Genomic DNA, 12,461 nt, shown 5'->3' on the forward strand with positions numbered 1-12,461 from the left:
GAAGAAGGTCGATAACCCGGTTCGATTCCCACAAATTTGAAAATTTGGCCTTTGTGGCCTTTAAAGGTCAAAGGTCAAGGATTATGACCTTTGGTGCAAAACTTCCTCTGGAACATTCCAGGAACAATATAACGTCATATAGGCTATATGGCATTTCGCACTCCTCAGATTATCCATACTTTGATGATATCGGCATAAAAACAAAGTTGAAGGGGGCGCCATGGGCAAGGTGTTCGAGATAGAGCAAAATGGTTTCAAGACCTTAGGGTGGGGAATAACCTCAAGATTTTGCAAAAAAAAATATTGTCATCCTAGCTCTCAAAGTTTGGGCGGTCGTATGATTTTTAATTCAAAATTTGCAATTTTCTAGGTTTTTGACCTTGTGACCTTGGGCCGAAAATGAAAAATCGGACAACGACAAGTTTTAGAAAATTCATTTTGCTATTCAAATACCGAAGAACCCATTCCATTCAGTCAATTCTCAAGGAGAAGATAGATTTTTAATCCGACTACCCCCTAAAAATGGCTATTTCTTTGGGCGTGGCTCCGCCCACAATGTGCGTCGCCACGCCCTCATCCAGGAAAACACAACTTGACATTGATATCGAACACATAACCAAGTTTCATCAAGATCGGATCAAAGTCCACAGAGTTATGCTCTGGACAGACAGACACACAGACACACCGAATATAGTGGTCATTCTGGCTAGCGCTCGTGAACCAATAAAGAAAAATTACCCCCGTGCGGGAGTGACAGTCATCTCTGCGAGAAAATATATTGCCTCCTGAAGGTAGGGCAGTTTTTGCAAACTTTGAAGTCACGTGACGCGAAGACGAATGCGAATATCGAAAATCCGGCCTGACCAAATTTAGATATTGTCCAATAGATTCATATGCCACAATCAAATTCAAGATCGCTTGAGAAATGTAGGAGGAGATAGATTTTGAAAATCGTCATTTTCGCATTTTTTGCCAACTTTGAAGTCACGTGACACGAAAACAAAAGCGAATATCGAAAATCCGGCCCGACCAAATTTAGATATTGTCCCATAGATTCATATGCCACAATCAAATTCAAGATCACTTGAGAAATGGCGGAGAAGATAGAATTTGAAAATCGTCATTTTGGCAAAGGACAGACGGGTCGAAGGACATGTACACCCATATGATTAGGTCATGCTCAAAGAGATGACCTAAAAAGCAAGAATTAGAATGAACAAGTGAAAAAGACATAAAATGTCATCGCCCCCGTTGTTTTAGTAACTCTGTTGTGTGGAGTTAACCCAGATGTACAACTAAAATGGCCGCCAGTCTACCATCCGGCCATCTTTGATCAGATCACAAAATAACATGAGGTGCCAGAGTATGCCATTGTGTACTGTGCTTGTGCCAAGTTTGAACAAAATCGGACCATGCATGTCAGAGAAATGGTTGGGGAAAGTTTAAGTAAAATGGCCGCCAGTCCACCATCTTGAATCTGATCTCGGAAAGAAAAAAAAATGACATGCTTATGTACACCACCATGTGTTGTCTTTCTGCTAAGTACGAATAAAATCGGTCCATACATGTCTGAGATATGGTTGCAGATGCACACACGCACGGACACGAACATCGAGACCAAATCCAGAACACCCCCGTTTCGGATGATGTCCCACAGGGGGCTAACAAAGAGAAATGTGAAAAAGTAGAATGAGGTGTGAAAGGAACAAACAACAAAGATGTTGGGAAGAATCCGAATAGATAGATTTCAACAGTTACTCCCCAGGCTCAAACGCAGTAACAAGTACAAACTACCAAAGGTCTATCAGTGGGGAAGCACAGTCCACACAACATCAGGATATGGTAAAAACATAATAATCAAATGTAAGACCAAACAAGTCTGGAGACGGCAATGTTTCACGAGCGGTATTTGACGATGTAGATTGTTTCAGAAGTCAAGGATGAGACAATGTGATAATTTTTGACCAAGTTATAAAAATGATCAATATGATGTGGTACGAGTGACGGGTTATTAGCTGCAAAATGTCGAAAACTCGGTTTCGTTAAAATTTCAAAATTTGACCTTTGCATGACCTTTAAAGGTCACAAAACAATGTTGTGGACATTAAAATAAGGAAACAGGATACGTGCTATAGCTTATTGGAGTAAGTTCACCGAAGAAGGTCGAAAACCCGTTTCGATTCCCACAACTTTGAAAATTTGACCTTTGTGAACTTTAAAGGTCAAAGGTCAAGGATTATGACCTTTGGTGCAAAACTTCCTCCGGAACATTCGAGGAACAATAAAATGTCATATAGGCTATATGGCATTTTGCACTCCTCGGATAATTATCCATACTTTGATGAAATCAGCGTAAAAACAAACTTGAAGGGGGCGCCACGGGCAAGGTGTTTGAGATAGAGCAAAATGGTTTCAAGATTTTTGGTGGGGAATAACCTCAAGATTATGCATAAAAAATATTGTCATCCTAGCTCTCAAAGTTTGGGCGGTCGTATGATTTTTATGTCAAAATTCGCAATTTTCTAAGTTCGTGACCTTGACCTTGGGACGAAAATGAAAAAAAATCGAGCTCCGTGGGGCTATTCAGGTGCCATTGGGCTAACCAAATACCGAAACCCCTGTCAGATTCGACAAACCCCCGAGGAGAAGATGTAAATTGAAATCGGCTACCCCCTAAAAACACATGTTTTTTGGGCGTGGCTCCACCCATAATGGGCGCACTAGGCCCATTCTCAGGAAAACACAACTAGATCATGATATAAACCTCCCACCAAAATTTTATTAGTATCAGATCAAAATCCACTGAGCTATGCTCGGGACAGACAGACAGACAGACGACACACACCAATAACGAATATAGTGGTCACTTACTGACTCGTGAACCAATACTGTATTGCAGTAATCAGAAGGAACCCGAATAAGCAAAGAGCAAAGATGGAGTCATCAGGAGGAACCTGGATAGGATTTGTATTTCAGCCGTGATTCCACTCCCTTCAACAGCCGTGACTCTACCACCTTCAAACCCATCCGGGCACAGCCAACTCATAACTGCAAACTCTCCTCACAGTTGTGACCAGGTATATTGCAAGGTACTTGGTATAAGCACAGAGCGTCCAATGACGGTGCCAATTGGCTCACCCCTTGGATGCTCATCAGAAAAGAACTTGCAAATCTCCTGGGCATGACTTGCACTTTGGACAAATAAGAAAGCAAAGTTTTCCATTGTGTGATTCATGATGCGTAGATATGATCTAATTGAAGCTGCCGAACATAACAGGGCACCGAAGACCACCAAATGAACCAAGACGACAGCTGGACAAATTCAAGAGGACGTTCATGGTCCTGCAAGAAAAGAGTGCTCTGAAAATGGGGTTTACCTAGTCGGAGAAAGTGAAGTGCTGACAACTGCCGAACGAACACCTGAGCCAGAACAACAGAGAAAGAGAGGAGAGAAGGTTGTCAGAGTAGACATTTATTTTCTTCACAGGAAGAAGTCTCGTGGAATGGAAGAGCAAGGCAGAACAACTGATCGTGGGACAAATATCAAGGGAATTAATGAACAGGAAAAGTGGACCAGGAGGAAACTGAAACGAGCAAGTAAAATGGTTGAAGGGTTAATGGGGGTGGGAATCACATTAATACTTTACCAGCCATAGCAGCATGCAGGATGGCAGGAGAACAGCAATGGAGGCCTGGTGCTGAAGATGATGAGGATTACACCCAAGAGTGGAGGAACTAGCTCAGATTACGTGCACGGGGCTATATTGCAATATTCACCAACATTTGCAGCCAAATGGGTAGAGAAAGGCTGGCAGGATGGCCTCGAGGCATGCACACTTGCCTCTAAGCTGTCTTGCGTGGGTTCGAATCCCTACCTAGCTATAAACTGTCATCCTGGTGATTCACAAGTAGGGTAATTCATCGATGTGTGTGCTGTCCCTCTTATTGACTTTAAATTGGGTGTCCAGTCTGCCAGCATTAGTTGGTGGACGTAACAGATCCTCCGGCGTCCTTCATGAAGAATAGGCGAGTTATTGCTGGCACCATCTAACAAAATCTAAATTCCTATTTTAACCGATAGAGGGCACTGCATCAGTGGCACAGCCATGCTCCCAGCTAATGATACTACCTTGCAGACTTGTGCTCCATACAAATGAAGAAGATGGCAAAGGACAATTTCTCTGATGATCTCAGATAATCCTTATGATCAAAGGAACCATATGTGCTGCTCAGAGCTTTCAGTGCCCATGTTAGTTCCAGAAAGGGTGACGATGTTCAATGGCGACATGCTAGTGGCCAGCATGGATGAGAAGTCAATGATTCTGGGAAAAAAAACTACGAAACTACTCCTTTATGAATGAAGTGACTGTATATACCACATGGTTCAGGAAGCAGCACATCTACAAATAAACCTGGTACTGCATTGCCTTCAAGATAGTCAGGTGAAAGAACCTCAGAAGGTGACTGAATGCAGCTGTAAAGTCCATTCCCAGAGATGCCAACTTTTGGAAATCAGAATTAGGGAGGATTTTCAACCGACACGAAATAATGTGCGTGAAGCGCACATCTCGAGCGCGGAGCGCTCGACCCTTGCGTCGGGGTCCAGGGCCCGCCTTAGGGCCCTGGAAGCTCTGGGGTTCTAGACGCTCTCTAGTGCCCTCTGAGCCCTATTTTGGAGCATTTAACATGTTAAGAATTCCCACTTTTTGAACAAAAAAAGGGGAAAATTGTGCACTTTTTAATGTTACATGTATGTTAATATTAGTAAGTTAGGGGACAATCAAAGATTAACAAAAAGCACAAAAGAAGCAATATTTTTCTTACCTTACTGGCTGGTACTACTGCTGCTTGCTTTTTCCATGGCAGCTTTGCTGAGTGACAGCTGTGTGGCTCTTTAGCCCTTCTGATTATGTCTTTGCTGTATTCTCTCTGGTAGCAAGGGGTGTTATGAGCTAGTTTTTCAATTAAGAGAGCTTCCAGGGTTTTGACACTCAAATTGGGACGAAATTCAGTATGATTCTTCCGTACAAGACTGAGTGCCCGCTCACATGATGCGTTCGAATGAGGAATGACCAAGATTCCCTTCATCACTTTGCTCAAATTAGGATACTTCTTGGCACCAGTGCAGGGATCTGTGAGCTGTGAAATCCGATGCCACTGCTCATCCACTCTCACTGTCTCAGTAGCAATTGCAGCTATGGAGGCTGCTGCCTGGTAGTGAGCGAATTCCACTCTCAAGACTGTCTATGTCACTATCACCGCCACTGAACAGACAGGGGAATTTCTTGATGAAAACTCCACACAGTCAAACCCCACTTCTTGGTGTAGCTTAACATCCAGCACCTGAGCATGCTTGGCTAATTCATCATCTAGCGGCCAGGTTTTGAAGATATAATTGCAGGCTTTCACATAATATGAGCGAACTGCACTGAAGAAACCTTGGATGTCTGACTCACTCAGAGTGAAGGTGGATTTCTTGGAGACTCCTTTGTTCCCTTATATACAGTTTGGCATCGTTCCCAATCATGAGGTCCTCATCATTCTTCTGATGATTTCTGTCAGAGAAGGGTACATTTACCAGAGCAACCGATGACACCGATGGTTTCAAAAACCGTACGAAGATATCTTTCAGAAGACCATTCAATTCTCCGTGCAGGAGATGAATACAGGGTTCGTCTCTTTGGAGCAGAAGATTCCCCTTCTCAAAAGGCTTGTTAGCATATCGAAGGAAGAAACAATAGAGTTTTGTTTGTGGAGACAAGAACATCCTGTTGACACGTTTTTCTCTAGATTCCTGCACAGTGTTTGAGGAAGATGCGCTTTTAGTTGTAGAACTCGTAGTACACTGAGCCGCAGGGCGATCACACTTGCGTTTACTGCCAGCAGAAGAGGTCAGACTCGTAGTACCAGATCCAATTTTACGTTTGAGGAGAGAGCTTGAGGTAGGTGCAGCCAAGGAAGAAGACCTCTGATTCGAAGGTTTTGCTGAGCTTCTGTCAAGTGATTTGGCAAAAGCAGAACTTAACTTGGGTCCTTCTTTGCCTGTAGATGGGACTATCACAGTCTTTCTCGACTCTGAAGGGATCTGCTTTGTAGATGAACGTGATGAAGGGCCGGTGATGCTACCTGCTCTCAGCATTGGTTTTGGTGCTGTCCCTGCTGTCTTCTTCGCAGCAGATACTGCAGTGGTAGTGGTGAATGCTGCTCCACTAGTGCTTGATCCTGCAGTGCCAGTACTGGCAGTAGATACAGTGCCGTCCTTCTTGCTCGTTGTTAGAGTCTTGGCTACAGTTGGTTGCATTTTTCTTCGTACTTCTTCTTTGAAGAAGAGGCGAAGTGGCTCCCACTGTTCAATCAGCCTGTCTAGGCACTGACCAAGGGACAGCCACCTTGTTGCGACATGCTTCAGAATCTTGTGTGTCGGGGCATCACAGAGTTCTTGCAGTGCTTTCACTCCTTTGACGCGTTTACTACTTTTGTCCAAGTAGTAGTAAATATCGATGAGAAAGTCATCTAATTCAATGGGTAAGGCCTGAGCCGCCTTCTTGGCCGTATTGTGCATCATATGGCAAGGGCATCCCATGATGTAGCACTCTGGATTTTGTTTGTGGATATAAGCAGCGACTCCTTTGTGCTTGCCCACCATGACAGAGGCATTATCAGCACAAAAGGAAACACAATTTCCCACGGAATTTTCCTGTCACTGAACTCATGATCAAGCAGTTTGAAAATGTTTTCTCCAGTGGAATCTTGTTTGCACGCAGGCAAACTTAGCAAACCTTGCTTCACAATCCCAGCACTGTTGTCATAGTACGAAATCAGGACAGGATATAGCTGGGCCTCACCACTGTCATTGCTACCGTCTGTAGCTAGGCTAAATGGAGCTAGTCTAGCAATATCGGCAATAGATGAAGCAGTAACATTTGACAACTCACCAATTACACTGGTCAACAACAAATTTGTTGTCTGCATTTTTAAGCTGATTTAGGACGAATCTGATGCGCTGAATCCAAAACTCACATTAGTTTTGTTCAATCAGGTCAAGTTTTTGAGATATGGCCACATGTCGTTTTTTACATTTTTGTTCACATGTACGCATGTGTGGAGCATTTTAGAAGAAGTTGGTGGGGGTAAAATGTCATGTCAAATAATTGTTTTAATTGGAAATAATTATTTTAATGACAAGAAGTATTCAGGTACGATAGTTCTGGGTGATTATGTCGAAAAGGGATCAGTTTGAAGTCATAAAACCTCAAAATCTTCCAAAATTGGTGAGGCAAAGCATAAAGTTCGTGGATCAAAACTAAAGTTAATGGGGCAGATTTTGTAATAATGTGATGCAAAAAGTTGTATTTCTTGAAATAACGAACTCTGAAGAATGTACAATACCTACATGCGCCAATTTATGACATGCGCTTCTGCTCAAGCTTGGAGTGCCACAGTACGAACCCAAAGATTGGAGACTGTTCATTGACAGCAGCAAGCGATCACTGAAATGTGTTCTGCTACACAACGGCAACCAGTTTGCCTCTGTACCCATCGCTCACTCGACTACACTGAAGGAGAAGTATGAAGCGGTGAAGTACGTGCTGGAGAAAATTGGTTATGATCAGCATAAGTGGTTTATTTGTGTTGACCTGAAGATGGTGAACTTTTTGTTGGGACAAAAGTCTGGCTTCACCAAGTACCCTTGTTTTCTGTGCATGTGGGATAGTAGGGACCGTGCTCAGCATTACACGAAGAAGGACTGGCCTGTGCGGGAGGAATTGGTGCCATGCAAAGAAAGGAACGTCATCAACGACCCTCTGGTGGACAGAGACAGAATACTCTTCCCACCGCTGCACATCAAGCTCGGCTTAATCAAGCAGTTCACCAAGGCTCTGGACAAAGATGGTGACTGCTTCACTTACTTGTGCCAGGCTTTTCCAGGATTGACCATGGAGAAGTTGAAAGTTGGCATCTTTGATGGTTCTCAGATCCGTCAGCTCATCAGAGATCCAGAGTTCAAAAACTCAATGAACGAAGTGGAACTGGAAGCGTGGAAGACATTTGTTTTGGTAGTGAAGAACTTTCTTGGCAACAATAAGGGCAGAAACTACGCAGAACTTGTCAACAACATGCTGACTGCTTTCAGAAACCTGGGTTGCAACATGAGCATCAAGATGCACTATCTATTTTCTCATATGAACCGGTTTCCTGAGATCCTGGATTCAATGAGTGACTAGCAGGGGGAGAGATTCCATCAGGACATGAAGGAGATGGAGACCAGGTATCAGGGTCGCTGGGACGCAGTCATGATGGCTGACTACTGTTGGAATCTGAAGAGAGACCTCCCTGCCGCTGAACATTCCAGGAGTTCGAAGAAACGGAAGTTCAAGCCCTGAAGTTTGAACAGTGGTGACGCAACATGCAATTTACTTGTACTTACCTTTATCAATGCCCACCATTCAGATGACAGTAATCGATGTTTCTATCATGTAATCAATAAATGTTGTTGGCAAAACATTTTTTTTTTCTTAAAAACATGTTTAGGATGATATGTGTTGACAAAAATCAGCTGATAATGCCACAAAAATGTAATTGATTTTGTCACAAGATCTGATTTTTTCAAATCAACTTAACACAAAAACCTGACCTGATGGAGAGAAACGGATGCCATTTCCTGATTCAGCAGTGCCAGAATACCCTAATTCACTTGTAGAAATCGAGACAACATTCAGAAAGTAAAAAATTGTTGACCAGTGTTCTTTTTTTCTTCTTTGTTCTTGTTCTTTTTTTTTTTTTTTTTTCTTGCTTTTTGTTCTTGTTTTTTTTTTTTTGTTTTTTTTTTTGTTCTTGCACATCTTGCACATCTTGCAAGTTTTTGTTCTTGCACATCCATACTTTGAAGCAACTTTTGAATCTGGAAACATCTTTTGAAATAGAGGTCCAGCATGATCTGAGACTGATATGGGCAAGTTATGTTCCACAATAAATCCACTAAAGAGAAGTTCCGCTCAGGTAACATCCTCTTCCTCGCTTGTCCCTTGTTTGGTGAAATAATTCAGAAGTGTACCGGTACTCGTGCTCGAAGATCTCTCCTTTGCAATGTCCGTGTGCCGTTTGCTTCCAACGTGCTTCCGAATATCATCGCGACCTCCGTGCTCAACTGAAATATCAACGCTGCATACTGTACAATACGCATGATGAATTCTCTTTCAGACTTTCGAATACACGGGTATTGAGACTGTATTCGGTCTTGTACTTCTGAGACCATTTCTTGGTCGTCGTAAGCTTCTTTTCTGCCATTTCGTAATCAACATCGAGGGTTTGAAGCATCGGTAACTTCGAAGTCGATGTTCCACAGCTGCAGCGCGACTCGTAGAACTCTAGCGGCTGTTAAACACCACACGGTGGTCGCGACCGCCGGGCTGGTACGGGGCCCAGCTGCATGCAGTGAGCGTATCGCATGCATATACACTGTGCATACATACCGCATGCACTGTATTGCACACATACCGCATGCACTAAATCTCAGTGCATGATCGCATAAGCGAGATCCAGACCCAATGTTTCGCTGCTCCTCATTTGAATTTGCAATTTTTTACGTACAATTTGGTAGCAGCGAACGTTATGGAGTTACCACATGCTATACGTAGCAGACGATGCTTTCATTCAATTCTCATACTAGTACATTCTGATTAGTGAACAGTGCAAAAATATTAAAATTTCGGGAGGATAAGGATAGTGATCGTAAGGGCGGGAGTTTGGGTGAATTTTCGGAAGCCTCCCGATGAAATCGGGAGGGTTGGCATTGCTGCATTCCATCCATCCATCGGGACCATAATCTGCAGAGCCTTGGTGCTGCCTAAGCAGTCTCCTTGGCTATTGGGCACAATCCTGGACGGGTCGCCACTCCGACACAGGATACCAGCAAACTGGCACTCATTTTGCCGACCTCGGAAGGATGACAGGCAGAGTCAACCACACATGGTATTAATTCAACAGCCAAGCAGGATTTGAACTCAGGATCCTCAGATCCCAAGCCCACCATCCTTACCATTAAGCCAACCCCAGGCTGTAAAGTGAGCAGCCAACGACTACAGTGACCCAACCTGCTTCAAATTAAAGTGAAGATTGCAGCAAACAAGGGAAATAGATATCATAGACCCCAAGGTAGAAGCACAGGAAGGTTTTCTGTATAAAAGCTACATGGGAGAAGTAAAGATGAAATGTATGGAACACCACCAGGTGCCTCTTTCAAAAGTATAAAGCAAGACCAGACAAGCATTGGTGGAAAATGGTACAACAGAGAAGTGATCCAATTTAAGGTGCCTAACGATTCGATCTGCCCTGAGGAAGCACAGTCTGTGATTGGCACCAGGGAGAGGGAGAGGGAGCATGGACACATTGATCAGATCAGATCATGAACCATGCTCCATTCAGAGCGTTGGTGCGACCAAAGCAATTCCTCTGGCTATGGATGCAACCCTGGTCGGGTCACCATTCCGACACAGTACATTGAGCTCCCTTTCAAACGGCGATATCAATAATTGTAAACAAAGTGTCTGAACCCCAGGTAGAACTTTCCCAAGTCACACAGAGATGCTCACTAAGCAGCAAGGGAATTCCAAAGTGCCTGGTTTCAGGCAAAAGCAGGTGAAGGCCGGAATGTCATGTGTGGAGGCAAAACATATGGCAGAAAATCAGATGCAACTTGCAGCAGTGTTGACGTGAGCTACAGTTCTAATTATTTTTTTTTCACAGTTCTCTTTATTCATTCTAATTCTTGCTTTTTCTTCTCTTTCATCTCTTTTACTCTCCATTCCTCTCTTTTGTTATCTATCTCTCGAAGGAAAAGTGAATTCTTGCAGAAATTTTTTCTGTAAGGCCCACTTGGCTGCACCTGGATGGGTTTGAGGGTTGTGGAGTAGTGGCTGAAACCCAAATCCTCTCCAGGTTCCTCCTGATGACTCGATCTTTGTTCTTTACTTCTTCGGGTTCCTTCTTGGTCTTCCGTTTCATGAAAGATGAAGATGAAAATCCCTGCACCACAACCCAAACAGAGCAGCAGTGGTGGAGGGGGCACTTTACAAGGGTAGTGCTGAACATTCAATGCCATCTTGATGTGGCCTAGATATGGTGAAAGTTTGACCAACGACCATCATGACCATCACACTTGGCTGACCTGAAAAACTTAAATGGCACGCTCTTCGAATAAACTGACTTGAACAATGGCCTGGGGCAATGATGCTGCATGACACGTGAATTGTTCAATTTGCATGCTTGCCTTGTGGTGGATTGCTGGAAAGCACAAGTTGATGAGATTCAGACGGAAGGAATGGGAATTTGAAGAACAAGCATGACAAGAAGCTATTTTGAAGGTTTACACAACGTTGATGAGACACGGTTGACTGAACGCCAATTTGCCAATGATGTTGCACTGATCCAAACCAAAAACAGACCTGGTGTTGAGAACGACATGCAAGAGTACCAGTGAGTCATTGGAGTATTTGTGTTGTCGGGCAGCATCCCTAAAACTGAGCTCACAACAATAGGAAAAAGAACCAACCAAAGAGGCCAAAGTGCCTTCACCTGTAAAGATTGCCATCCTGTGGATCTGTGTACACAAAGGCCAGACGGGCAGGCGTGGAGATAATAACCATGGCTGGAGTCCCTAATACCAGGAGTAGCAACATGGCATGCCATGGAAATTTCTGGTTACGTGGATTATGGGAACAATTTTGTATCCATCCAGAGCTCATTTAATGATCACACGATACCGAGCTCTTCGTTCTTTTTATAAATGTTAGGATGCTGTGTAATTGGATGCACCAATGATCAGAGAAGGGTTTCATATTGTACAGATAGAATCCCTGCAGATGCCGGAAGGAAACAAAATTGGGAAAATAAAGTTATTCATTTGAGATGGAAACCGACTTCGGGGTGCTTTCTGTGCAGGTAAGTTGTAAGTCCCATGTGCGTACATGTATGTGTAGTGCTGTTATCATATTGTAGTTGGGTATAACTCGGAAACAGACATAAATCATCATGGAAACATCTACAGATAATTTATAACATATCAAGAACATCCTAGTAAAATTGTTTAAAATTAAACACACGAGTGCATGCCCATAGGTGCGTGGCCGTACTCTTCTTCTTCTCCTTTCGGCTGCTCCCGTTAGGGGTCGCCACAGCGGATCATCCGATCCGCATAGTGATTTGGCACATGTTTTTATGCCGGATGCCCTTCCTGACACAACCCTGGTCGCCTCTTACGACACAGGGATATGGTACACCTATTTTTAACCGGGGTATACACCGGCCCAGTATACTGGTACTCATTTCGCCGACCTCGGAAGGATGACAGGCTGAGTCAACCCCCTGGTGTATTAATTCAGTGGCCCAACGGGGCTTGAACTCAGGACCTTTTGGATCCCAAGCCGCTGCCCTAACCACTGCGCCAACACACCAGGCTAGGT

The 12,461-nt window shown here is 43.7% G+C and overlaps 1 protein-coding gene across 1 annotated transcript in view; it reads left to right on the top strand.

The window, feature by feature from the left end:
- Positions 1–8,748, top strand: part of LOC147013322 (uncharacterized) — a 68,887-nt gene extending 60,139 nt beyond the window's left edge. Inside the window, exons 2-3 of the mRNA XM_085853477.1 lie at positions 7,428–7,567; positions 7,715–8,748. Of these exons, the coding sequence (XP_085709603.1) occupies positions 7,428–7,567; positions 7,715–8,225 (651 nt within the window). The 3' untranslated portion in view covers positions 8,226–8,748. The remainder of the gene's footprint in view (positions 1–7,427; positions 7,568–7,714) is intronic.
- Positions 8,749–12,461: the final 3,713 nt, after the last annotated feature.

Source organism: Eptatretus burgeri, chromosome 14, assembly GCF_056783735.1.
Source record: "Eptatretus burgeri isolate ZD-2024b chromosome 14, Ebu_testis_v1, whole genome shotgun sequence".
Lineage (NCBI taxonomy): Eukaryota > Metazoa > Chordata > Myxini > Myxiniformes > Myxinidae > Eptatretus > Eptatretus burgeri.